Source organism: Chrysemys picta, chromosome 23 (assembly GCF_011386835.1).
Source record: "Chrysemys picta bellii isolate R12L10 chromosome 23, ASM1138683v2, whole genome shotgun sequence".
NCBI classification, from domain to species: Eukaryota; Metazoa; Chordata; order Testudines; family Emydidae; genus Chrysemys; species Chrysemys picta.
The window spans coordinates 9,705,162-9,732,827 of record NC_088813.1 but is presented as its reverse complement, the minus strand read 5'-3'; the positions used below and the strand labels follow the sequence as shown (position 1 = coordinate 9,732,827).

The 27,666-nt window shown below is 57.3% G+C and overlaps 1 protein-coding gene across 3 annotated transcripts; it reads right to left on the bottom strand.

The window, feature by feature from the left end:
• Positions 1-85: 85 nt before the first annotated feature.
• On the bottom strand, positions 86-17,152 carry CD164L2 (CD164 molecule like 2). 3 transcript variants are annotated; one of them, XM_005301995.4, is made up of 7 exons: positions 16,903-17,127; positions 15,451-15,697; positions 12,418-12,522; positions 8,762-8,839; positions 7,953-8,042; positions 5,618-5,780; positions 86-1,129 (listed from the first exon to the last, which is right to left on the bottom strand). In XM_005301995.4, the coding sequence occupies exons 2-7, from the start codon at positions 15,491-15,493 to the stop codon at positions 1,123-1,125; spliced, it is 486 nt and encodes a 161-aa protein (XP_005302052.2). In that variant the 5' UTR covers positions 15,494-15,697; positions 16,903-17,127; the 3' UTR covers positions 86-1,122. The 3 variants fall into 3 exon arrangements, with proteins under 3 accessions (XP_005302052.2, XP_005302050.2, XP_065432867.1); XM_005301993.4 differs by lacking the exon at positions 15,451-15,697 and having other exon boundaries at positions 16,903-17,152; XM_065576795.1 differs by lacking the exons at positions 86-1,129; positions 15,451-15,697 and having other exon boundaries at positions 4,998-5,780; positions 16,903-17,150.
• Between the last annotated feature and the right edge of the window lie 10,514 nt (positions 17,153-27,666).

Sequence of the window (27,666 nt, the reverse complement as noted above, 5' to 3'; positions counted from 1 at the left end):
CATGCTTCAGTTTCCCCACCCGTGAAAAGGGGATAACACCATTACCCCCGTCGCTCCCACACACACACGACACAGACACCAAAGATCCAAGAAAAAGAAAGTGCTTTTATTTGCCTCCTCTGCGTGCAATGACTCCATCCTCCCACAGCGCTGCATGGCCGGGGGTCGGAGCCCAGAGTCCCGCCAGCCCCAGGGAAACTGAGCCAGCGTGGGGAATAACCCAACCAGCCCCCTCAGAGCAGATCGGGCCCGGGGAGGGGAGAAGCCAGCTGTCAGGCACCAGAGAGAGGAACTGGGGAACATCCGGGGGGGGGGGGCGGCGCCCTTAGGCCACCTTTAAAGAGGAAACCAGCTGTGGGTCCCTTGAGATCTCTGGAAGGAACAACACGAGGGAGCTCACCTGAGCCTAGGGGAGACCTCTCCTGCTCCCGTAGCCTGGGAAAGCCCTTGTGCCTGAGGATTGGTCCGCCCGACCGGGCAGAGGTTACAAAGATGAAGGCTGGTGGGAAGTTACAGGCCAGGGTGCTCAGGGCATGTGTGTGTGGGGGGGGGGGGGGAGACGTTCCTCCAGCAGTCAGAAGGTGAAGGCCAAGTGAATGGCTGACCCAGCTTCACCCCCCTCACCCCCACCCACTGGAATTCCAGCAGGAAAGGGGAGCTCGCCAGCCCCCAAGGGGGGGAAGGAACAATCAAACAGAGCTAGAGGGAGGCAGAGCTGCACCGTGGAGGGTCCGGCAAAGGTGGGTTGAGCCTGTCAGCCCCGGGGGTCCATCCATCCAGAGAGAGCAGGACCAGGAGGGCACCCTGAGCTTCCTAAACAAGGCAGCGACATCAGATCTTGCTGGGGACTGGCCCGAGGCTTGGCTGGAGCCCGTGTGGCCCCGGAGCTCTGGGGCCAGCCCTCCCCGCAGCAAGTCTAACGGACACGACACGGCTCCGAGCCCGGAGGACCCGGCCTGGCAGCACTTTGCATAGCTCCACGGTGCCCAGCTCTCCTGCCCCAGCAAGGAGGGAGAGGGGCGCGGCCGAGAGCAAGCAGGGCAGCCGGGGCACCGGCCGCCTCGTTGTCCATTCCTCCTCCCACAGGAAACCACTTCACCGCCCCGCCCTGGGCAGCGGCCGTCAGATCCTAAGGCGGTGGGACAAAGAAGAGAGCTCACCAGTGGGGGCTGAGTGCCACCGCAATTGCTGCCCCCCGGCGCAGCCGTTCCACACCCCAGCAGGCTGCTGTCCCAGACAGGACTGGATGCCCCAGGGGCTTGGCACCACCAGGTCGCTGGTTCACTCCCAGCCCAGGGAGGCAAGGTCCAAGGGCTGCTGTGAAGTGACAGGGCCGTTCCCAGCAAGGAGTCTAAAACTAGCGCCTGTCTGGACCGAAATGCCACGTCTCTAGGGGACGAGAAGGCCTTTCCCTCCAGGAGATGGATGCAAGATGTGGGCAAAGGGGACCCAGACTGTCGCTGGGGCAACGTACCAAAGCAATCATGCTTCCCTTAGGAAAAGACACCCCCACCCTTCCCATAGCAGCTTCCACACTGCAAGGACCCCCCCGCTTTCCCAAGGGAGCTCTCGGCCGAGGATCCTCCTCTGTCCCTAAACCAGGGCTGGCACAAAGCGGAGACGCCCGCTGTCGTTCTGGCCCCAAGCGGGTAATGTCGTTAGACTGGCAAATAAACCGTGGGGGGGGGGGGGGAAGGGAGACAGACAGACGCAGACAGACACAGGGCTACTTTCAGGGACACAGGCCACTTATGCACAACAGCTGCTCCTACCCCCTGAAAGCCATTTCTCAGAGGCTGCCTGAAGCACAGGGACACGGGTCCTTGCTTCCCCCGGGCCAGTTGGTCTGCCCCACCCCCCGCCTCCCCGTCCTTGAAAACCCAAACGTTCTCAGCCGTGCCCCCGGCCCCCCAGGACTTAACGCCTGCGGCGGGTGCTGGAGATGGTCTCCCGCAGACCCTTCTATTGGAGCGGGGGTGCACAGCTGGACAGACATCCATTCACCCTCGCAGCCCAGCGGGGCAGGGGAACCAGACACCTGATACAGCAGCACCCGCCCGCGCCCGGCGGGTCAGCTCAGTTTGCCTGGGCCCGTCTAACTGTGCCAAGGGATTTCCATGCCTTGAGCTGTCAATACCCACCCTCCCGGCCCGTGCAGGGATCCGCCCAGCAACAAACAGCCACCCCGGAGAAATCAAACCGCGCAACTTTAATTCCGCGCTCACAAGGCTTCGGCCCACTGCACGCAGCATGCCCCCAGCCGCCCCCCAGGGACCCACACGGCAACACAACAGCACAGCAAGAGCACACGGAGGGCTGGGGGGGGGGGGAAGAGTGGGGAGCAGGGCTGCCCAGAGGATTCAGGAGGCCTGAGGCAAAGCAATTTCGGGGGCCCCTTCCATAAAAAAAGTTGCAACACTATAGAATACTATATTCTCGTGGGGGTTCCTGTGGGGCCTGGGGCAAATTGCCCCACTTGCCCCCCCCGGGCGGCTCTGGCAGGGAGGGGCACACACCCCTTTAACCACCCCACCTTCCCCTCGCAACGGGTGCGTTGGGGAAGGGGGGACGAAGCGACACCGGCAGACGTGCTGCTGGCTCGGGGTTTAGAGCCATCTGCCGCTAAATTGCCTTTCGGAGAGACCCCATTCCTAGACAGCGGCTGCCATCCAGACGGAGCGGGGAGCCACTGGCCGGAGGGGATGCCAGCGGCCAGGAGCACCCGGTATTTTAGAGATGGCCTCGCAGCGAACTAGCAATGCCTCGCTCCTAGCATTGCCTGCCCTGCCACGTGGCGGGAGGGGGAGTGAAGAGAACAAAAATCCTCCTGGGAATTCAGCAATCAAGTGAGAAATGAAGGGACAGGATTATTTGGAAACTGCTCCTGGAGAGTGGGGGTTCGGGGGGGGGGGGGGAGAGGACACGAGGGACAGGCATCTCGCTCCCCCCCCCCCCCGACTAGCCCCCGCAGCAGGAATCGCCAGGGGGAGAGCTCACAAGACCCGCTCTGAGCTGGACCCAGTTTGCCCCCCAGTTGGGGGGGTGGGGCTGATGGGCTCGGGGATAAGGCACCGGGCTGGGGTTCAGGAGACCTGGATTCGATTTGTGGTTGTGCCATCAAGTCCGGGCGGCACACGCTTCGGGCCAGATTTTCAGAAGTGCCCAGCGTGGGAGGGGCTGACCTCGCTGAAACAGTCTGGCTGATGGGCGCGCAGGGAGTCAGTTCCCCCTCTGTAAAACCGGGATGATCCTTCCTCTCCCGCACCCTTTTTCTTCCCTATTGAAGACAGTCTTTTGGGGGCGGGGTCTGTGTTTCACTGAGCCTCTGTACAGCCCCTGACACCAGGGGGCCTGATCTTACTTGGGTCTTCTAGGCCCTACAGTGCTAAGAGAACAGACCCTGCCCGCTCCATTGAGCGTACGTGGGACAGCCGGGAGAAGGGCCATGCAGAATTGCTCCCAGCGGGACACACTCCACCGCACATTTCAGAGGCTCTTCTCATTGTTATATGACGTGCCGTTTCGCCCCTGTAACGTCATCTCTGGCGTCTTCCAGCCAAGGACCCCACAGCGTGTTACAGGTAGCTATTACTACTGGACAGCCAGGGAAACTGAGGCACGGAGGTTCTGCAGGGAGCCCAGTGGCACAGGCAGGAACAGAACCCAGCACTCCCACTCTAACGCCACCACTCCACTCTCCCTCACCAGGGCCACATGAGTGCCGGGGAATCCAATCGGGCAGGGCAAGGGCACACGCTTTCACCACAGCCTGGCTGCACAAAGCCATGCTGGAGCCAGACTGAGGATGCTTCGGGGGGCAGGGTGGGGGATTTCCCAGTCCACAGAGGGGCTTGTTTGGGAACGGTTGTAGCACACGGGCTGGGGCAGGGGGGAGAGACGGCCAGATGCCCGCCAAGAAAATGCTTGTGACAGCAGTGGGCCGTGGTGGTGGATAGGAACTGGGTAGCGTCCCATTAAATAGCTAGGGGGGCATTACCCAGCTCCTGAGTGGAGCACCTCGGCCCTGCCTTCGGGCAAGGAGACAGCATTTTAATACAAGCCAACGGGCTAGACAAGGCCTGCGTGCCCCCTCCGCACAGCACACCGGCAGGGAGGGGGCAGGCTGGGCTACCACCCTGCCCTGGAGACTCCCCCCACCCCCACCCGCAGGCAGCTCCAAGAAAGGGCGACATTTTCTCTTGTTGCGTTTCCCGCCGCCTTGCACGTGTACACAGAGCCATACAGCAACACCTACTGGTTCTCCTCCCTGGTGCCGGGCAGCGTGCAAGGGAAACAGAGAGAGGGGACGGCCCCTGACATTAGACACCGGCCCAGCACAAGCCTCTGCCCTCCACGCTCTCCTATGGGGCGTGAAGGGAGGCAGGGGCCCTGTTCCCACAAGAGAGAAGGTCCCTGAGCCGGGACTGGGGCAGAGAGAGGCAGGGCCCGAGGGAAAATGAGGCGAGCGTGTGCCCAGGACTCGGGCATGCCCAGAGGTCAGTCCCTACATGGGGCATGGTACCTTGGGCAGGGGAGTCAGGCCAAAGGGGAAGGGGGCTCTGGATGGGCCGGCAGGTGGAGGAGCGCATAGGCTGGGGAGAAGCAGAGGAGTGTGGGTGTTGGGGGGAGCTTGAATGGGCCCAGCCCAGAGCCAGTGGAGACACACAGGGGGAAGAAAAAGCGAGCCACCATTTCACCCAGCGTCAGTGACTCCGGCCCAGCCTCCCCTCTTGCAAACAGCCACTTCCCGGCTCCGGCCCATCCCCGCATGCCCCGGCCAGGCCACGGCCCCGATCAGCGTGAGGGCTCTGGCTCCATAGCAGAACGAGCTGTCCGAGGGGCTGGGTCCCCGGCTCCTGTCTCTCTGCTGCGAATGGCAGGAGACGGGGGATGATCCGGGGAGGGGAGAAGCCAGCTGGCAGGCACCAGAGAGATGAACCGGCGACAGATGGATGAGGAGGCAGAAAAACAACCAGATGAGAGAAACACGGACGAGGAGAGTCTCCACCAGAGGGAGAGCTGGGGTTTATTGCTCACGGAGAGCACGCGCTGGGGAGACCTGGCCTCCACAGGGCAGGGAGAGGTGGAGCGGACGCCCCAGTGCGGCTGGGACAGGGGAAAGAGAGGGAGAACACAAAGGTTCACAGTGGGGTTTGCATGAGAGTGAACCAACAATGCACGGCCATGAGCAAGACAGAGGATGAGCCGCCACACGCGGCCACGTGCGCGCAGCTGCCAGAGACAGACACACAAGGATCTCACAGCGCGCTGGGGAGCAGGTGCAGAGACCCCAGATGCGCACGACTGCCTAGCCGTGGCGGGGGAAACGTACCCACGGCGACTCTAGACAGATTGCAGTCGGTGCTGTCTAAACAGGTGGAAAGATGGCAGCCGGACAGTGCTATTCCCCCACCCCTCCTGGGCTGGATCTAGCAGCTGCCCCACGTACAGCTATGGGTGGGTCAATGCCGAGCTTGTGGCACCAGTGGGTCTCCCTCCACACCCCATCACACACAGCAGAGCTCGCCCCCAGCCACTCCCGGGATCAGAGTGGTTCTTCAGCCCCAGGGCCGAGCCTGGCCAAGGCAGACAGCGTGTGTGTGGCGGGGAAGCTTACAGCGTCTGGTAGGTGCTGTCCTTGGACTTGAGGAACTTGACGATGAAGTAGAAGACGGCCTGGACGCTCAGCACGAGGACGATCCCCCCCACGAAGCTGGCCGAGTCGAAGCCAGGCGGGCGGAACTCGGGGGTGGCTGTCCGCGGGGGGCCGGCCGTCGTCCCTGGAGGGGGGAAGCAGCAATGGCGTTACTGGGGCCTGACGCCACGCACACACCCCTGCAACGCCACGGTCCCTCTCCTGGCATGCCACCTGCTCCCTAGTTACTGGCCACCTGAGCAGGCTTCTGGGCCCTTGGGGCCCGGAGCCTAGGTATGTTGTCCTTGGTGCTGAAGGCAACACCCCTCTCCTGCCCCTGGGCAAGCAGGGCTTCCCTGGGCAGTGATGGAAGAAAAGGGGCAGGAGGAAGAGTCGGGAGATGCCCCAGGCTCTGGAATAGGTTCACCTCAAGCTCTCCAGGAACTCGGAGGGGCATTCCACCTCGAGAGAACACTGCCCTCTCCGCCAACGCCCCAGCATGGCGCCAGGGGGACTGGGCCATCAGAGATGAAGCTGAGGTCCTGGCTGTTTGGGACGAGGGTCACTCCAGATCCCATGGCACTTCTCCCATTCTCATTGGCCAGCAGCATCTCTTCTTCCCCACCCCACCTGTGGTGCAGTGTATGAGCAGGCGGCTGCCCTCCTCCCCAGAGGTGGCTGCATTCCAGCGCAGCCAGCATGCTGGGCTTCCTATTGTAACCTAGTCTCCCAAGCCCAGAGGGCATCTCATGCACTGAAGCGAACGGCGACACAGCACCCTGTTGACTGGTGAGGAAGAACTAGACCCATCTGTAGGCAGAGGTGAGAGGAAGGGGCAGAGAACGCAGCGCAGCAGCGCTCTGCATCCTGACATGTTTTATAACAGAGTGAAATGCAAAGGAGGTGGGGGGGGGACACTTCAGGCCCCCCATGCACACTACAGACCCCAGAGGGGTCACCGTAAGGAGACTATAGTGAATGGAGTTTAACCCTTTCAGTGCTCTCCCTATGCCAGCCCTTTCCTCTGTCCACACCACCTGCTGTAGCCGAGAGTTTACGGCAGAGCAGAGACTCTGTGCGCGTGTCTGGGAGCCAAGAGCGAACCAGCGGCGTGCGGAATGGGCGGACTGGGAAGAGAAGCCATCGGCTGCTCCGCTAAAGACAGCGACTGCCCAGCAGAGCCTGGGCTGGATCAATAATTCACAAAGCTGCAGGATACGGTTACTCGTTTTAATTAGCTGAAAGCTCTCCGATTCCTGCTCCTCCTTCCTGGAAAAAGCCTCCTTCTCATAAGCCATCCCGCTCCCCATCCTCCCTCCTGGTTACCCACCCCAGCAGCAAGAGCCTATTACGAGCAAGGGCCTGGAAAGACCATTTGTTCCCGTTACATTCCGCCTGCCTTCATTTCCCCCGGCAGGTTCAGCTGGAGGCAGTATTCTCTTCCTATCCCATGCTGCATTGCTGCAGCCTGTCTCACAGGTGCTGGGGGCCGCTCCACCCAGGACTCGGCCGCATTTTAGTGGGGAGTGAAGCAATGCTGGGAGAGTCTCTATATAAAAGCAAATGTCTCTCTCTCACTTGCGCCCAGGCCTGACTTGTCCAAACGTTTGGACCCCAAATACACGTGCAAAACGAGGGTGCAAGTTGATCAACTTGTGATACGCTGCACGAGCGATGACCTTGTTTGCACGAACAAATCACAGTTAACTGTGCTTATAAGTTAGTACATCGGTGTCTCCCCCCCCCTGCCTTAGTACATGCTAGGCTTTCACCACCAAAATATTTAGAGGTCCCCCAAATGGGGCTATTTCCTATGTGACAGGGCTTTGAATAATAGAATACTTTGCCCTTGTATAGCACCTGACATTTACCTAGAAGCACTTCAGGCAGTGACTAGTAACCCTCCAGACGCTCCCTGGGATGGAAGTAAAAGTCATTATTCCCCTTTTTAGTACAGATAGAGAAACTGAGGCACGGAGCAGGGGAGGGAGAGGAGGACTTTCTAGAAGTCACACAGCCAGCGCTGTCAGTAGAACCCAGGAGTCCTGAGGACCAGGCCTGTGCTTGAATTACGGCACACGCTTCCCTCCCCTCTTTCTGCAGAAGAAATTCTGGAACGAAGAGACATTCGACTGCCCGGCCCCCCCCGGCTCCTGTCTGACGCGGGAGGGAAGGGCACGTGTTCTCAGCACAACAAACCCGCCAGACCCCTCCCTGCTGACCTGAGCCTGGTGCAAGAACCACACATTAGAACTTGCCTCTTCTCCAGCCAGCCACGGTCGGCCACTCCCTCCCCAGCCCAATGGGTGCCACTTGCCTGGGGTGAGGATCTCAGGCTCCTTGGTGGATACGTGCTGAGTCTCCTTGGTGGATGCGCGCGGAGGCTCCTTGGTAGGCGATCTCCGCGCTGAGGGTGGAAGAACAAGACTAGGCGCTTAGAGGCCAGAGTTCCTCGCTGGCTCTCACCATGGCTGGGACTGGAGCTCCCCCTTCAGCCAGTGTTCCTGCCCCATTCCCTACAGCGCCCCCTACTGGGAGAGTCGGGGACTGGAATAGCTGTGAGCTCCCCCACAACCACTGCTCCTGCCCCATTCCCTACAACGCCCCCTACTGGGAGAGGCTGGGACTGGAATAGCTGTGAGCTCCCCCACAGCCACTGCTCCTGCCCCATTCCCCACAGCGCCCCCTGCTGGGAGAGGCTGGGACTGGAATAGGTGTGAGCTCCCCCACAGCCACTGCTCCTGCCCCATTCCCCACAGCGCCCCCTGCTGGGAGAGGCTGGGACTGGAATAGGTGTGAGCTCCCCCACAGCCACTGCTCCTATCCCATTCCCCACAGCGCCCCCTGCTGGGAGAGGCTGGGACTGGGTTCACAGCTGTTGCTCCTGCAATGGAGTGTGGATTCTCTTACCCAAAAGCAGATAAATAAATAAATAAATATCACCTAGCGCTTACATTGAGACCATTGGCTCGCACAGCGCCTTGCAAAGAAGGGGGAATATTATCCCCATTTTACAGATGGGAAAATAAATCAGCATCCGAGTCAGGGGTAGAATGCAGGTCTCCCGAGGCCCAGTGCTGTGCTCCACCCATAGCTCATGCTGCTGCCTTCACCCCGGGAAGTTACCTGGGCATGTAGCAGTGACATTGTAGATGGAGCACGTCTCCTTGGTGGCTTCTCCCTTCCCAATGCAGCCCCCGGGCCCTGAAGGAAACAGGAAAAACCAGCCGGAAAAACCTTTCACAAAACTCCCCTGAGCAAACCTGCCCCCTAGAAAACCCTGCCATTCCCCCCACGAAGGGGGCTCTGAGTGGGTGACTCCTGGCTGGCGTGGGGAGACAGTGAGCGAGACCACATGGTCAGCCTGGTAAGCCGCACACGAGAGCTGGGGAAGCAGCGCCCAAGGACTCAGTCCGCACCTGCCCAAATGAGCATCCGGGCTTTGAGTCTGGCACGTTCCAACTTGGCATCAGCTTTGTAGCTTCTGCTCCCCCAGGGCCCTGCCCTGCCCAGCATCACGCTCAGAGCTTGTGCGGACGGCGTCGCGCTTGGAACACGATCTCCTGCTGGGACGCCTTCCTGGGCAGCGTTGCTTGGACGACCGACAAACCTCTCCCCCCCATCGGATCCATGCAGCTTCCACTAGGGTTCACGGTTTGTACTGCCAATTCCCCCAGGAGCTGTAAGTCCGGAGAGCCCCATCGTGGGCTGAGACAGAGACTGGCTCTCACCCTTGGGGATATTTCAGTTCCCGGAGGGTGGAGGAACAGCAAGGGGATCACATCTCCCTTTGTTTTGTCCCTGTAAGTGGCTCTCTCAAGCATTAAACACCTAACCACAAATTCCAGCCTATTTGAGATCGATTGGAACTCAAATCACAACCCTTGTTTCAGCTCAATTGCATTAGCTCCATCCCCTTTGGACGCTTACATAGCTTCACTGCAGACCCCAGTAACCTGGCAGGAGCCCACCCCGGCACATGGCGGCTGGATGAGGATAGCTGGACAAACAGGCTATCAGAAAGCGCGGCGCATCAGAAACCCATTCCTGGAGAGTGAGAGGCAGCCTACCGGCATGTCGGCCACGCAGACAAGCCATTCGGATGCCACTTCTGGAGCAAGAGGTCATGGCTGAATTGCAAGCAGAGCAGAATCGGATGCATCTCACCCCAGAGGTGGCTGCATGTTACCAGCAGGTGACGTGATCTCCAAATAGATGGACTCGGGTTACTCTAGTTAAAGTCACTGAACAAGCCAGGCCTTCCCAAAAGAGTTTAAACAAGGTGGCAGGTATTATTAAGCTATTGGGTTTTCTACAGGTCCATGTGCTTGGGCCAGTGGGGTCGGCTTACTCTTGCCACATGCTCTTCTGTCTCTGTTCTCTGCCCCACCCTTTGGGAAGTGGAGGATTTTCAATTCCATTATCTCTGCTTCTCCCCCCCCACCCCGATGACATCAGTTGTTATTGAAGGTAGCAGCAGAAGCAGCCAGAGCCCCTCCCAAAGCAACAGGACTCGGAAACTCAACACCCACCCAGAAAACAAAGATGCCGGGTGCTGTTCTGTTCAGGGCTGGCTGGGCCTTGGGCTTTAAAGCACCAGGGTGAGATGTGAAAGACAGTTCTCCCCCCTCCCCAGCAAAGACCTAGTGCCTTCCATGGGTCACAGAGCAGGGACTTTGCAAAGCCTCCAGCTTAGAGAGCTCACGCCACACTGTGTAGCGGGACAGAAGCGAGAAAATGAATTACACGGACGTGTGAGAAAGACCCTCACGCAGTCACCGGTCTGTCACTTTTCCTCGCTCGGCTCTGAAAGGGACAATCCACCTCCCCTTGCCCAGCTGGGCCTGATCCCCTCGGTGCCCCAGTCAGAGCAATGGGACAGCCGGAGCGGAAAGTGACTCTGCTGGCCACGGTGTGCGTCGGGTGGGATGGGGTAGACAACAAAGCAGGGAGCGGAGTTTGTTCTTTGCTCATTGGGGGACCTGGGCTGCCCGGCCACCAGAGCTTAATTTGTGCCTGGGGTTGGCAGGGCTCTGCCCCAGCATCTCGTCTGTCGGTGGCATGCAAGGCCATGCTGTGCAGAGGATGCCAGCGTTACTGCTTGAACCCCGGCACTTCTGTCTTTACAAATTAAGCACCGCCAGCCACGGCTGACTGAGCTAGCAACCTGCCAGCCCTGCACTGGCCACCAGGTGGCGGTGCTGCTGTCGGCCGGTGGTGGGGCTGGAGGTGTGAAGCCTAAAGCCAGAGGCCTTTAAGGTGGGGGAGCGGGGGGAGCAGGCTGCACCCGCCGGCAGAAGCAGCTGGAGGCGGGTGGCACTCGGTACCAGGGAGCGTGATTCACGGAGCCGTGGGAGGCGATGGCGCAGGACAGGGTGGGAGGAGAATGGGATTTTTGGCAGGTGTAATGTGTGTGGGATGCTGGGTAATTTTGTGTGTGTGAGAGATGTGAATGGGGAGGGGCCCCCACTAAGACACTTGTCCCCCATCTTAATCAGAGCACAGCAGGCCAGCTGTTGCCTCTCCACTGCGTTTAGCAACTCCCTCTGGGCGGGCTCCTCACTGTACCACAGAGGTTTTCGCAGTTGGCTGCTGGGCCTGACCTAGGATGACCAGACAGCAAGTGTGAAAAATCAGGACGGGGTGTGTGTGTGTGTGGGGGGGGGGTAATAGGAGCCTATATAAGAAAAAGACCCAAAAATCAGGACTGTCCCTATAAAATGGGGACATCTGGTCACCCTAGCCTGATCTCAGTTTAGCTTTCGAGCAGGGCACTGCATGGGAAGAGACGGCCAGACTAGCAGTCAGGGAAACCAGGCCTCAGCTCATAGAACCAGCCAGGGCCCCTCCATGCCCTCTGTCTATCCCGCAAGGAGGAGAACTCTGCCTACACCGGGGTGGTCACCTCCGCTAGAGAGCTGAGCCAGGGTGGGGTGTGGGTGGATGGGGGGGTCCCCAGAATCCCTCACCGAGACCAGCATCCAGAGACAGGGACATTGCTCGGAGATAGTCTCCACAGGGAAGCAGGACGCGACTAGGTGGGCAGTGAAGAAACCTTCCGTCACCGAGTCACTTAGAAAGCTTGGAATTCAGCTGCCAAAGGGCAACAAACTCCCCACTGACCTGCCAGCATGAGAGGAAGCAGCCAGGGGCGCAGCTCAACCTAACCCCCCCCCCCCGGTTAGCAGAGCCCAATACAACCACAACGCCCTGTCCAGCCTGGGGACAAACCAGCCCCGACAGACCCCCGCCGGGAAAGGCAGCCAGGAACTCTGTCCTGAACCCATTGACAGCGGAACCATGGCGGTGGGCGCAGCGTCTGACCCATCGTGGACGCTGGTGTTGGGAGAGCGTGCCTGGGGCCTGACAAGTGTAAAAGCGCCCACAGCCGGGCAGAGCGGGTCAGGCTTTCCAAGCGCCCAGTGTGACGCTCACAGACGGGTTTTCACAAGGGCTCAGAAAACACCCCGGCTGGGGGTGCGTAGACTCTAGCTCAAAAGGAACAGGGCCCACGAACATTTAGGACACTGCTACTTTCCAGGCCACCAGCAGAACAATCCAAGGGCCTGTTTCCAGCCGTTTCCCAGGTCACGGGGCCCAGGGAGGGTCTGAGAACCATGCCATTGATTCGCCCCACACGGAGGGCTTGGGATACAGTTTTAAGATCGCTGCTGATGGTGGTGATGTTTGAATACAGCTTGGTACCTCCTGGCGGGCAGGGCCCATGGGGCCAGGCTGCAAAGGGTTAATGCAGGAGAACTAGAGAGGCTCCCCGAGCGTACCTGGCTCCTCCGCGGCTCCGCAGCGCGTCCACACGCAGCCGGTGATGTTCCGGGAAGCGTCTCCTTCAATGCACCTCTCACAGGGCTCCAGCTGTTTGCACTCTCCTGCCAAAAGCCAGAGGACGCCAGATGTCAGGTCCCAGCAAGCAGCCGGGTAACTAGCCCGCTTGGAGGACGGGGCACAGAGCCGTGAGGCCTCAAGGTTGAAGGGCACCTCAGAACTGCTAAGCGAAGCCTTCACAGACACAGACCAGTCCCCAGCCCCCTCCCCTTCGGTTCTGACCTGAGCGCACTTGAGCAGGGGCCTTCTTGGGAGCCTGGCCAGCGGGAATCCCCCAAGGGCAATACAGTACCAGGGCCTCTGAGCTGACACTACCTCTCAGCCAGGGCTGCCCAGAGGATTCAGGGGGCCTGGGGCAAAGCAATTTTGGGGGCCCCTTCCATAAAAAAAATTTGCAATACTATAGAATACTATATTCTTGTGGGTGCCCCGGGCCTGGGGCAAATTGCCCCACTTCCCCCCTTACCCCTCCGGGCAGCCCTGCTCTCAGCCCCAGCGCACCACGGCCCTGGCAAGCGTTTGGAGAGTCAAGACATTCCAGCCTTTGTCCCCTCTTGGAAGTTAGGTGCTTTAGAATCTAATGATTAGACCCAGGAGAGGCCGAGTCCCGTGGTCTGAGCACGGGACGGAGTCAGAGCTCTCTGACACCGACTGCCTCCCTGGCCTCAGGCAAGTCACTTCAGTACCTAAACAGCTTTGCAAATCTTGTGCCTCAGTTTCTCCATCTCTGAAAGCAGGACGTTCATTTTCACGTGCCTCACGTGGCTGTGGCCCTGAGCTATAGGTGTTCCCAGAGAAGCAGAGAACACCCCAGCCGTGCCTTGCCCCTTTAATCACAGATCTCAAAGCACTAATACACAGCTAGGCTAATGGCTAATTTTTTTTGGATCCAAGCCAAAGTTTTGAAAAAAAAACCAAACCTCACTTCAGGTTGAACCGACTGAGGGTTTTTTGAGTTTTCAGTGAATTGAAGACGTCTGTTTCGGGCTGTTCCAGAGCAGGGCCTTGGGTTCCCTAAATCTCCGGTGATTGCCCGAAGCACCGGGCTAAGGGCCATGAGCGTGTGTGGGGCGGTGGCTGTATCACCTCCTTCTCCGGTTGTTTTTGTGAATGGCCCAAACTATTTGGGTCAACTTCCCTGTGCTACGCCTGGGCAGTTCCTTCCGGATGCTGGGGCATTGGAACAACCCTGCAGCACTCCTCACCTGCGCCCAGCTCTGGGCAGAGTCATGTTGACCTCGCAGGATTCTTACCCAGCCCCACATCTGGGACTGCTGTCCTAAGGCCACAGCCTGCTTCCTCCAGCCTCCTGCCTAGTTCACTTGCAAAGCCACCCCGATGTCCCTAGGCCCAGCCACGGATTCGCAGCAGCTGTGGGTCCCAATCCTGAAATCAGCGACCGAGAATGCTCGGCACATCCCAGGAGGCGATCGGCACTTGTCAGGATTGGACCCATACAAGCCATTCAATTAGGTACATCTGGGGTGGATCAATTACAGGGAAAGGCTGGTCTCCTGGCTAACGCATTGCACCGGGACTCAGGAGAGCTGGAGGACCCTGGGCAAGACACTGAAATAGCTCCATGCCTCAGTTTCCCTACCTGTAAAATGGGGGTCGTTAGTTCCTTCCTTTGTCTTGTCTACTTAGATTGTAAGCTCTTTGGGGCAGGGACTGTCCGGATACCGGTCCACACAGCCCCCAGCCCCAGGGAGCCCTGATCTCACTTCAGGTCACTAGAAATAATCACACAAATAGCAGCCTTCATGCTACGTGGCGATTCCCCCAAACTGGACCCATTTGCTTGCTAACGGCCAGATCCTTGCTAACAGCCGGGGTCCATTCCAGAGAGAGCGGCTCTCGGGGATGGGAGTACAACCAGAACCTGGATTTCAGTGCAAGATTAAAAAAACCAGAGCCCACCCTAGCTCTCAGCAGCACGAGCCTAGCAGTCCCCAGCGTTTGCCTCCCAGAACCACAGCCAGGCCGGGCTTCTTTATAACAGGGGTCTGCTCCCTTCCCCCTCCCTTGCTGGCTTACGAACACTGCCTTCCCCACCCCCATCTGGATAGGAATTAGCAAGTCTAACCACTGTCACGCGTGGGATCCCACCGTGCCTGCCAGTCCCCCGCATTTATTCATCGTGGCCCAACATTTTAAAAAAATAGCCCCGGGGGAAATGAAGTGAGTCACCCAGGTATCGAACGGGGGCTCATCTTTATTTTCGGAGGAGAACTCTCCTGCCCCTGCGTGATTGGTTCCAAATGGAAGCAATGCTAGCCAGTAAGGAGGGGGCAGAGGGGAGGCTGCGTGATCTAGTGGTTAGAACAGGCCCTTTGGCGTCACGACAGCATGGTTCCTCGTCGAAGCCCACGTAGGCCTGGGCTGAACTCGAAGCACCGGAGTGGAGGGGGCGACAGGAGGTACGTGGGCGTGTTCGGAGCACTGGGGCCTTGGTACTAAGTTTTCAGGAGAGGTTCACGGGCTCCGGGCACCACCGGCTCCAGGTGTCCAAGCTGAGCCCTCAAGGGCCTGTTGTTTGGAGGGACGGCGTGCCTGCCACCCTGGCTGATAACAGCCGGCGCTGGGGGCACTCGGCACTGTCAAGAATCAGGCCCCAGATCACAAGTTGAGCTCCCAAAATTAGCAATCACCTTGGAAAAACCTAGGCACCGATCCCACTCGGGTAAAGCCCAGCACACCCTGGAGGTTTGGGGCCCTGGAGGACCTTAACCTCTGCGCCTCAGTTTACCCCCTTGTAAACTGGGAGGGACGCCCGCCATTTCATATCCCTTGGAAAAGCTGGACAGAAAGGCATTCCAGGAGTGCAAAGGATTATTTCAGGACAGCTAACGCGTTGAAACAAAGGGTCCTTCAAACCAGTTGGCCATTAACCACCCGGCAGAGCCTGACCCACAGGCCACTCCTGCTATTGCAAACCATGAAAATGGAAAAGAAAATAATTAGGCAATTACCTTCCTGCAATAAGTGGAAGGCTGAGCGGCACATTGTATCCATGGAGACAGTGTTTTGGTGCTAACACTTGTCTTTGCCTAGCAGTTAGAAACCTGTACAGTAACCAATGGGAAAGTAGGACTTTGTTCTCGGGGTTTCAGGCAGGTTTAGAATTGAAGTTATTTTTATCCTGCTAGGCCCAGAGACACAATCAGACATTTTGCTGAATGCCGCCTATTCCGGTACTTCACAGTGGGGATCGGGCAGCTGGAGGGAAAAACCAACAAACAGATTGTGGCGCTCTAGGATCTGAAGCCACCTCTCACCAGTTCTTAGCAACAAAGTCCCAGCTGCAGAAAGGTGAGCGGATCCGCAAGCGCTCTTCTCAGATTGGCAGGCAATCAGCGGAGCGGGAGAGCTCGGTTAGGAATTATTTAGTCTCTTGTGGGCCATCCGCCTCTCAGAGATAGAAATCTCCCCCGGGCATTGTGTTTGGGAAATGAAACAAGTGCTGGATTTGCATGGTGAGAACATAAAAGATCATGCGAGTCCCCCAGGAGGCAGGAAAACACAGGCGCCCAGTTTAAGCTGGAAGTTACAGCAAGGAAAAACAGGAGTACTTGTGGCACCTTAGAGACTAACACATTTATTAGAGCGTAAGCTTTACCCCACGGAAGCTTATGCGCTAATAAATGTGTTAGTCTCTAAGGTGCCACAAGTACCCCTGTTCTTTGTGCGGAGACAGACTAACACGGCTGATACTCTGAAACAGCAAGGAAAGTGACCCCGCACAAATAAGGACCAACCCCCTAAAGAGAGAATCCCACAAACCTAGGTCCCAAGTTTTGATCTCAGGTCATACCCACAATTGGGAACATTGTCCATTGTCTGCCCCAGCGATGGGAGCTTCGGACAAGGGCTGCTCTGGGCACCGGCCCCAGATGGCTCGGAGCAGGGTCACAGCCTAGGGCAGCCCATTGTGGGACACCACGGGCACTGACCTGGCTCACAGATCCAGGTCACAGAACCAGGCCAGCGCAGCCCCAGCCATGCAGTCCAGGGGGTGACTCTGCCTGACACCCAGGGAAGTGAGAGCAGCAGCTGCCCACGAGCCCCAGGCGGGATTTGCTGCCTTGCAAAGGGCACCCCTGAACCCCGGGACTTGGGAGGAGCCTGAGCCAGGACCCAGCAGCGTCCCCAGTGGTCGGAGACCCAGGCGGGCTCAGCCCCTCACCTGGGATGGGTTATAAACAAACTCAGCGCTGCCCTGGCAAGCTGCGCGGGGGGGGGGGGGAGGGCAGAGACCCTTCGTGCGCTGAGGTTCCCTTTCCAGCAAGCCCAGACCGCGGCTCCAGCCTGGGAGCGGGGTCCGGGCTGGGTGGGGGGGGGGGCACCCCGGTCCTGCTGCGTTCCCCAGAGGCGCTGGAGCTGGGGAGGAGGAGAAGCTGCCACCCCCCGGGGTCCCCACCTACCTGCCCAGCCGAGAGGCAGCCAGGGCGCGCAAAGCAGCGCGCAGCAGAGCGCAGCGCGCCGCGCCCAGGTGCGGGGCGCTCCCATGTCTCCGGGCCGGGGGGCAGGAGCGAGTCCCCGGCTCCGGCGGTTTGTCACTTTCGGGGGAGCGAGCGGGGCTCCCGGGAAGCAGCCGGAGCGGAGCGAGCTCATGCGCGCAGGGGCGGGGAGCGAACAGCCAGCGTCCCGGACGGGGGCGGGGGAACAGCCAGGTGCGGCCCCGCCCCACCCACGAGAGCCAGGTGCAGCCCCACCCAAACCACGGGCTCCTGCGGGCGCTGCCCCTGCCGACCCCCTGGGGGCGCAGCTGCTTCTCCAGATAAGCCCCCATCTTAGCCAAAGGGGTCACCCCTCGAGCTGCGACCTCCCCATCTCCAGGGCAGAGGCGCGCGGGGGGGCACAAGCTCCTCCAGGTGCACACAAGCCCTTTCTCTACCTGCTAACAGAAATTCCAGGGCTCCTCCCCAAAGAGCCCCCCCAGCCCTTTCCCCAGGAATCTACTCCCACCTTGGGCAGGGATGTCACAGGTCTTAGCCAAGGGGCAGCTGTGGGTGACCAGATTGCACCGTGACTAGCACCCAACTTTCACCAGCGAGTTGTATGGTACAGCTTCCGTATGAGGAGAGATTAATAAGACTGGGACTTTTCAGCTTGGAAAAGAGACGACTAAGGGGGGATATGATTGAGGTCTATAAAATCATGACTGGTGTAGAGAGAGTAGATAAGGAAGTGTTGTTTACTACTTCTCATAACACAAGAACTAGGGGTCACCCAATGAAATTAATAGGCAGCAGGTTTAAAACAAACGAAAGGAAGTATTTCTTCACACAACACACAGTCAACCTGTGGAACTCCTTGCCAGAGGATGTTGTGAGGCCAAGACCATAACAGGGTTCAAAAAAGAACTAGATAAATTAATGGAGGGTAGGTCCATCAATGGGCCAGGCTGGGCAGGGATGGTGTCCCGAGCCTCTGTTTGCCAGAAGCTGAGAATGGGCGACAGGGGATGGATCACTTGATGATTCGTTGGTCTGTTCATTCCCTCTGGGGCACCTGGCACTGGCCACTGTCAGAAGACAGGACACTGGGCTAGATGGACTTTTGGTCTGACCCAGTAGGGCCGTTCTTATGTTCTTATGAGTTCCAAAAAATCCTGTCTTCTGACAGTGGCCAGTGCCAGGTGCCCCAGAGGGAATGAACAGAACAGGGAATCATCAAGTGATCCATCCCCTGTCACCTATTCCCAGCTTCTGGCAAACAGAGGCTAGGGACACCATCCCTGCCCATCCTGGCTAATAGCCATTGATGGACCTATCCTCCAGGAATGTATCCCCTCTTATAGTCTTGGCCTTCACAACATCATCTGACAAGGAGTTCCACAGGTTGACTGTGCATTGTGCAAAGAAATACTTCCTTTTGTTTGTTTTAAACCTGCTGCCTATTAATTTCATTTGGTGCCCCCTAGTTCTTGTGTTATGAGAAGGAATAAATACCACTTCCTGATTTACTTTTTCCACAGCGGTCATGATTTTATAGACCTCTATCATATTCCCCCTTAGCCGTCTCTTTTCCAAGCTGAAAAGTCCCAGGCTTATTAATCTCTCCTCATATGGAAGCTGTTCCATACCCCTAATCATTTTTGTTGCCCTTTTCTGTACCTTTTTTGAGATGGGGCAAACACATCTGTACGCAGTATTCAAGATGTGGGCGTACCATGGATTTATAGAGAGGCAATATGATATTTTCTGTCTTACCCAGGGCCGGCTCCAGGGTTTTGGCCGCCCCAAGCAGCCAAAACCAAAAAAAAAAAAAAAAAAAAAGCCGCGGCTGCGATCGCGATCTGCGGCGGCGATTCAGTGGGAGGTCCTTCACTCCAAGCGGGAGTGAGGGACCGTCTGCCGAATTGCCGCTGAATACCTGGACCTGCCACCCCTCTCCCGACCGGCCGCCCCAAGCACCTGCTTGAGAAGCTGGTGCCTGGAGCCGGCCCTGGTCTTACCTATCCCTTTCTTAATGATTCCCAACATTCTGTTCACTTTTTTGACTGTCACTGCACATTGAGTGGATGGTTTCAGAGACCTATCCATAAGGACTCCAAGATCTCGCTCTTGAGTGGTAACAGGTAATTCAGACCCCATCATTTTATACGTATAGCTGGGATTCTGTTTTCCAATGTGCATTACTTTGCATTTATCGACATCAAATTTCATCTGCCATTTTGTTACCCAATCACCCAGTTTTGTGAGGTCCCTTTGTAACTCTTCGCAGTCTGCTTTGGACTTAGCAATCTTGAGTAGTTTTGTATCATCTTCACCTGGGATGGATCACTCGATAATTGCCCGTTCTGTTCATTCCCTCTGAAGCACCTGACATTGGCCACTGTCAGAGAACAGACAAGCTATTTGTATGCCCAGGTTAGAAAGCAGCATTCCCAACTGAGGTTCCCCATCTCCATATTGCCAACAAAGCCCCACCGTTCAAAAATCCCGAGTCAGCCCCCCAAATCACAAGATTTGCTTAAAAATCGTAAGATTTGAAATAATAATAAAAGTTGGATTCTTTTTCTTTGCCTTCTGTTTTTGAGCATGTTGACGCTTTTCTCAGCAGCCATGAGAGCGAGACACTTAATTTCTTTTCATGAAACCTGAAATTCTCAGCTGACTCCGGGAGCTGGGGCTCTAAGAAAAACCTGGAAGATCTCAAGACATCCAGTAAAATTGGAAGAGCTGGCCACGCTGACTCACACCTTGTGATGGGCTGTCTGTTCTAGTCAGTCAGGCATGGTGGATATGAGAGGAAGTGATTTAACCAGTGCACTGGTTAAATCACTTGCCTGTACCTTTGAGACTGGTCCACTTCCCAACTCCGACACAGACCTCCTCTGTGACCTTGGCCACCTCACGTAGCTTATCTGTGCCTCAGTTTCCCATCTGCCAGATGGGAGTCACAGCACTGCCCTGCCTCATGTAGCGAGGCTAAATACATTAAAGCCTGTGAGGATCTCAGACGCTATGGTAACAGGGGACTGGATAAGAACCAGAGACAGATTCATTTAGCTCGGTTGCTCTCTCAGACTCGTGTGTGTCGTTTCATTCCGGGGAAAATGCCAAAGTCGCTCATAACGCTTCTGTGGGAGGTGCCCCTTCCCCAGCACTGCAGGCTTGCTCAGCCCTACTCCTGCCAACACCCGATCCAGTGGAACATCTGTGGCATCCTTAGTTGTGTTTGACGTCCCAACCAGCTGCTGTACAATTTTATACACGGTGCTTAAAGTGAGAGAGGTAGGTGTGTGTGTGCATGTAGAGGCCTCAGAGACCTGGCCAAACCCCCCAACATTTAGATCAACCCAGGTCACAGAGGGGCCACACTTTAATCACTGTCTTGCCAAAGCTGCTGCTTCCAGGTTATGACAGACCCTCCCTTTTGTTCAGATCACTCCAAGCACTGTTTCCACAGGGCATGCTTTTTGTAGTGTGTAATTAGCAGCTACCCGTGATGGCCAGGAATCCGGGAAGGGCTTGACCCAAGTCCAAGGGGAGCCACTGCATGTTGGATCAGGCCCTAAATGAAAAAGCTCCCCTCTCCCGCATCATACAATGACTCGTGGAAGGAAAGCCACCCAGCTGTTTCTGTCTCGGGCTGGGCTGAGTGGCATACGCGTTTGCCCACGGTGCTGTCGCCACGACACCCGTAGGACACGCCCCACAGTTCTGTGGCCCTGGGGGGGGGGCTGCGTCGCTGCCTGTTGAACAGCACAGAAAAGTTTAAAACAAGGAAAGGATGAAAAACTGAGCCCTGACAATCCTGGGCCTTGTGATTCTGTGTAACCTTAGCTCTGAACGCCGCCTCCTGGGCCAGCTGCAGATTACAGCCAGTCGGTCAACCCAGACTCCCCCACACCCCGGTTTATGCAGCAGGAGGGGTAAGATTTAGAAAGAAAAAAAAAGCCTAATGTTTACCTAACGCTTCCAAATCAGCCCCCTTCTCCACACCCAGGGGGACAATAGGGCCTTTCATTATACTGTAGCGGCCGGAGAATCTGAATGAAGACGAGATCACAGGCTTTTAAAGGCCCAACAACCCCCCGCTGCAGAGCCTTCTCATTGTGGCTGTGTGTCCTAGAACGGGCAGCCGCCCCCAGCCCACTTTCTTTTTGCTTCCTATAACCTCAGCCCGTCTCGAAGCATGCCTAGCGGGTGGGCAGGGGAAACCTCTGACGAAGTGGGCATTCACCCACGAAAGCTTATGCTCCAATACATCTGTTAGTCTATAACGTCTTTGTTGCTTTTTACGCTAAACCAGGAATGCAGCATTGCCAACACTCCCCCTTTCTGGTGTCTTCCCGAAAGTCTCAGCTCCTGGAATCACGGGTGAGGTGAGTATCTCAGCTCTCGTTAGACAAAAAAAGGAATTAGCTAGCCGCTGGTTGCAGGGAAAGCATCAAAATGTGACCCCTAAAGGCTGAAAACCCAGAAGGCACAGAAAAAGAACGCAAAACGCCCGGTGGTTTTTTTTTAATCTCATGATTTTTGGAGCCCAGACTCATAATTTTTCCATGGGTGGGGTTGGCAAGACGGGGAATGCCCAATTCCACCTCTGCAGATGTAAGAGTTTAGGGCAAGGGCCCGTTTCAATACAAATAGGATGCAGGATAATTGATTTACAAAGAATGACTCCAGGAGCCGCACAGATGAAAGGGGCGGCTTTTCCATGGTAGGATGCTGCCTTGACCCCTCTACAATTTAGCACAGCACCCTGGTTAATCATAAGACTGTGAAGCAATTCATTTGAGTCCTATTTCTGTTCTGAAGCTCTACATGTTGTGCAGTTCAAATGTCACTCTGTGTACACACCACACACATACAGACACACACACACCCCTTTTATATGTTCTTGATTAAGGAAGACACATAAAGGGAGAACATAAAATGAAACTGGAGATTTGCCAGAGCTGGCTCAGAGATTCAGTCACTGAAATCGGGGGAGAGGTATTACTAAATGTCCCTTTGTAAATCCCAATGGAATATTTCAGGATGTACATAAAACAAAGAAACAAACAACAGCCACACTTCATTTTATCGGAATGGCAGGTGCTTAACAACAGTCAGATGGATTCACCCCCCACCCCACCCCCCAAATGTTCCTCTTTGGCGTGAGACCAGGGGAAGGGTCGGTCAAAGGGTAATTGTGCGGGTGATCAAGGTCTGATCCTGCTCGTCATGGGATGCAGCAGGCAGAGCTGTAGGAAGGAGATCTCTATGAAGGGTGCAGAGTGGATAGCGGCTCATGGTGGGGGGGGTAGCGTTTGGGAGCGAGCAGTATTCCCGAGGGCCTCATGTCACAGAGCGAGGTCCCTTCTTTCGAACCCTGGCCTCGTTCTCCAGCGCCACACCTCACGCTACGTGGCTCCCATTTTCCAAACCCAGCTGCTTTCGCCTGAGCTCTCTTCAAGGGCCTGCGCCTGGGGATAAGGACACCTCCCGGGGTGGACGCTGGACTATAAGAAAGCACCCAAGTAAGCGAGCGGCACGTAAAGGGTTAACCTTCCCCGGGACAGAGCCATTCCAGCAAGAAACCAGCCCAGGGCTTCCTCAAGCAAAAGCTGAAGAAGACTCTGTGGTAGGGTCTGATCCAAACCCGATGGAGTCCATGGTGCCTCCCAGTGATTTCAATGGGTCTGAGGTCAGACCCAAAGCGTCCTAGTTGAGCAAGCAGCTGGTGTGTCGTTGTGGGTCAGTTTTCCCCTTGGCAGTCGCCTGCTTGTGCTACTTTATGGGTCTCGCCCTGCTTAGCTTCCCAAAGCCACTGCCGCATTCAAAGCAGCTTAGCTCTGCTCTGGCAAACACGGGCCAACGGAGGATTTGCCGGGGCTGCCATCCCAGCTCCATCTAACGGAGCCGCGCGTGAGTTTAACATCTTTCCACCCGGCCGTATGACAAAGCCGTCGAGTCGCTTGGAAATCCTATGAACTCTTGTGCAGGCGGCAGGTTGAAAAGTCAGGCCCTGAGCCTACACCTGGGTCTGTGCCGGTCAAAGTCAATGGGGCAGCAGCACACGCAGACTGGGGTCTGCCCACCTGGATCCAGTCAGGGCTTGTCACAGGGCAGCTCCCCTTTATGGGGTGTTACTCATTAGGGCCCAGGCTGCCTGTGACTGCCTTAAGAAGGCTCCACCGGGGGGGGGGGGGGGGGGGGGTCATTGACTGTCCCAGGCAGCTGATTACAAGCACCTGGACTCAAGTTCAGTCAGAGGGAAACTCCAGAGGAATCCAGGAAGCTCCTGTGGAGAGGAGCTCCCAGGAGAGGTCTGAGCAGGGAGCTTTAGAGGGTGAATTCTCTGGGGAACCCACCAGAATAGAGAGCCTGTCAGAGGTGCTCCTAGAGCAGGGAGCCTCCTTGACAGGGGTCCGCAGACAGCTGACATCCACAAGGGTCTGGTCTCAGCCAGGGGTCCCCCAGACACTGGCTGGAAGCCCGGCCTAGCCAGGCTCACCCGCTGTCCCTGGAGAAGAGTCACAGTGGATGAACCTCCCCAGATCCCTGAGAAGGATCTTACTCCGGTAGGGGCAAGAGGCCTCACACCAGGGGCAGAGCCCAGAATCGAGAGAACCCCTGGGGAAGAGCCTGTGCAGAGGCGAGCCCTGGACTCGGGTGGGGACAGATGGACGAAGAATGACCTGGCCACCCAGCAGAGATGTTGGGGTGAAAGTTTGGTTTACATTCTGCTCTGGCTTTTCTGTTAATCAACGAGACCCTCCACCGGGGCGGGGGGGGGGGGTGAGGGAGGAGGCTCTTAAGCACCTAAGGGTCTGTCTTGACTTGTTGATACCCTGGGTGAGGGAAAAATCAAGTACGGGCTCACCTGCAATGCCACGCCCGCCTGCAAGGGGGTGCACTAGGTCAGCCTGGACCGATGCCGGGCCTTCAAGATTATGGCTGGAGAAACAGGGAGTGTTGATCACTGCTCATCCCCTATTAGAGAGTCTAGATGGTTACACAGGAACTGCTGGCCGGGACCAGACCCCAGGTCCGTGTAGCCTGGTGTCCTGTCTCCACCAGGGCCCAGCACCAGCTCCTCCAGAAGAAGGTACGAGAACCCCGCAGTGGACACATATGGGATGCTCTGTGGCCCATGAAGGCCCCATTCTGCACGACCCCTGCAGGAGTGGCACATGCTGCGTGGGGCATCTCTCCTGCCGAACGTGCCTAAGACATCCGGGCCTGAAAGCTTGCCTGGTTACTAGCACTGCCACGAGCAGGACTGTACAATCAGACGCACCCTCCCCCCTGTGAGTACTGCGAGCGTCATCCTTCAGCGTGGGCCACCAGGTGAAGGCGATTGCATTGTCACAGGACCCCAGCCTATCAAGGCACTTGAGCGTGTGCGTAATGTTAGGCACATTCTTGAGTGCTCTGCCGGATCGGAGGCCCAGCCCGGGAGCTCTTTAGGGAGGGACCGTCTTTTTGTTCTGGTCCAGGACTGGTTCTCCTCGGCTCTACCACCAGACAAATAAATAATAGTTTTCAAATGTTCATCATTTAGCTGTGTTGTAAGGCAAAAAATACCCCCATGCAGGGCAAAGCCAGGACCTCATCTGGGCCAAGGCTGATTTTCTGAAAGCAAAGCTAGAATTTTATTGAGGCATCCAAACACTTTGCCTTTAAACCCTTCGGAACACATTTCTTCCACGCCTGATTTCCTTGCTCTGCTCATTCAAACAAACAAACAAACAGAAAATAATAAATCACGGCATGACACAGCTCCAACCATTCCAAAAGACTCCTTGAGTAGGAGGCATTGTAGCCTGATGAATCGCTGCTTTGAGAAAGCGATAAGCCACTGAAAATAGGCGTTTGCCCTAGAAATGCCCCAAGACGCAGTGACGGAGCTGTGTGAGAGAGCCCAGGGCTGGAATAAAGAACTGAGCCGGAGAGCCTTGGATCTGCAAGGCTGGCCCAGCGAAAGGTGCCACAGGTCAGGACTGAGCTGCGTAGGGGGCTGCAGGCTAGCGCTGAGGTGCCTGGGCAGAGCTAGGTGTGGGGAGCCCCAGAAGAGCAGGGTACTGCAGGGCAGGACTGAGGGGCATTGGCAGAGCTGTGATGGGGCAGCCCGGGACTGGAGGAGTAGGGGTTGCTGCGACTGAGGGGCCTCCGCAGAGCTGGGGGAGAGGCCAGTTTACATAGTGCCGACCAGCTAAGTCCGGCGCCGTACAATGCGGGTCCAAAGACAACTAACCCCAGCAACGCTCACATGAGGCAGCTTCCTGCCATGAGCAGCCCTGATGCCAGGGAGATGGGCCCTCAGTGCCTCCCCGCAAGGCGCACACAACAGATTCAGGCCCAGCAGCCAGGCTGTGGTTTCAGGGAGCACAGACCTGCCTTCAGGGCTGGGGGGCGGGGAGGGGGGGCATTGTCACCAAGCTGCCTGTTCAGGTAACCCAGGCACATTGGAGGCTGCTGGAGAGAAACACGGCTGGATCAGCTGATAAGGCCCCTGGCAACCCATCTGCAGTGAGTGGAGCCAGACTCAAGGATGGTTGCCATGGAGATGCAGCTTCCAAAAGACTGAGAGCAACTCTGGAAAGTCGGGGCCAAATGCTCCCCCTCCATTGGCTCCTGCTAGGTTGCCGGGGAGACAGCCTCATTGTCAGGGTGCAGCCCATCCCATGCACCCCCAAATCCAAGCCCCCTTCTGTCCCGCCCAGCAGCACCAGCAGCCAACGCAGGGAGATCCCAGCCTCTCGCTCACCAGCCTCCTGTCACTTTGCTCCCAGCAAAACCAGTTTGGAGGCCGCAACTGGCACCGAACTGGTGTGTAATGTGGCCGTGAGACGCTCATAACAGGGATAGCAGGGGGCTGCGGGCCAGGATTGAGGGGCACCGGCAGAGCTATACGGGGGCAGAGGGGAGCCCAGGATTCGCAGCTGTCCCTGGTTTTCCCCAAAGCTCCATACGTTTCAATAGCCCCGTGGGTGCCTTGGGGCCTTTCCCCTTTATGGCCCAGCGCTGGGTTTGTTCCATAGTCTGGTCATGCACTGGGAGATACAGATGCCCTTCTGCTTATCCTCCAAGGGGAGCTGCTCCTGTGTGGGCGTTCAGGGCCCCTCTCCACCTGGCAAGCACTCAACCAGCATCCAGATGGCTGGCATATGCTCCACCCCAGCTGGCACCTGATGGCTGGGCTCATTAAACCCTGGCACAGGGCAGGTGGGAGGGGGAGGCTGGACCACCTACCTTCCCATGGACAGCAGGTGGAGCCCACTCAGCCTCACAGCACAGCTCCTTGCTCACAAAAGACAGAGCCTTTGATGGCGCTTGTCCGGGCACCCAGAGCTGCTCCGTCATGTCACTGCCGCAGAGGGAGGGAGTGTAATACAAGCCCACCCCTCACTCACTCTGCGTCTGGTGCCGCGGGGCTGGCTGGGCTCGGCTCCCACTCTGGGCATTGTGACCCGGTGCTCAGGTTTGGCCCAGCTGCCCCTCCATCGTGACGACGGGGGGCTGGCCGGGCCAAATTTGAGTGAGTGGCGCTACGACCCGATGCGCCAGATCACAACACCACTCTCCCAAATTTGGCCCACCCGGCCCCCTATTGGGGAGCTGGTCCAAACCTGAGTGGCACTGTGACCCCGGAGATGGCAGTGCCCAGAGCAGGGAGCCAGCCCTGTGGGACAGGTGCCACATGGGAGCCGCTGCTCTGGTACTCGTTACATTAACGTGCATATGACATGCCATGGGTAAGAAATATTTCATGAGCCAATTTTTTTTGGCACTAAAGCTATTTCCTGGGTCACGACAGGCCATCAAGGTTTTCACACGAGTCCTGAGCCCAAACCAGGTTGAGAACTGCTGGTCTAGATGGCATGCTGGGGTATTGGCTCCTCCTGCTCTCCTGGGGGGTGACACATGGGGGTGGGCTTGTGGGGAATCAAGCGCGTCAGGCGGGGAGAGCCGGCACCCTGCTATTTGGCTCCTTTGGTTGATTGTTGATGCTGAAACGAATGTGATCCCCGTGCCGCCATCCCACAGGTCAGCAGCACCTGCCCTCCCGGAGTCTGTTGTAAATCCGGAGCGGCCGCACTGCAGCTGGGGGGGGGGGTGTGCGTAGGTGCAAGGGGGTGGTGTGACACTGGCGGAACCAAAGCAGAATCTGGCCTGCTGTATTTCCATCAAGATCTCCAGGCTGCCTTGGGATTCTTCACCTCTGGGCAGCACCACAGTGCTGCGTAGCCGGCTTGGCCCAGCCACCCCCTCAGGGCACGCTGGGCTGGCAGCTGGAGCGAGAACCGTTTCATTAGCTGGTGAGCCCAGGAGTTAAGTGCTGACGGCACAGGGGCTGTGCCTGGTGATGCTGGTCCCAGGAAGAAAGGAGCCACACAGCCGCTTCCTGGCGGCTAGCTCAGCTCTGATAGATCGTCAGAGGGGAAGGGAAGGTGCTGCCCAGAATCCTAATCAGAGCCGGCCGCAGGCTGGGCCTGCACGAATCCCAGCCCTGCCATGTCCCTCCCAGGGGGCGGCGTGCTGGGGAGGGTGAGTAAAGAGACAGGGCAGGGCGGGGAGAGATGCAGACAGATGATTGGAAGTTACTGGGGAAGTCAATGCACGGGCGGCCTAGGAGGCTTGGCTTTAGGAAATGCTCAGCTACTGCAGTCCCGGCCTCTCCCGACAGGAGGCACCGTAGATAATGTTGCTGGAGAGCTCCCAGTGTCACTGGTCCCAGCTTCTCCC

Excerpts from the sequence above, each read along its gene's own strand:
- CD164L2 (XM_005301993.4), bottom strand. The coding sequence starts at position 17,092 with ATGAGCTCGCTCCGCTCCGGCTGCTTCCCGGGAGCCCCGCTCGCTCCC. Across the intron at positions 12,523-16,902 it reads GCTGCCTCTCGGCTGGGCAG|GAGAGTGCAAACAGCTGGAG; the intron begins GTAGGTGGGGAC and ends GGCTTTTGGCAG. Across the intron at positions 8,043-8,761 it reads TGTCACTGCTACATGCCCAG|CGCGGAGATCGCCTACCAAG; the intron begins GTAACTTCCCGG and ends TTCCACCCTCAG.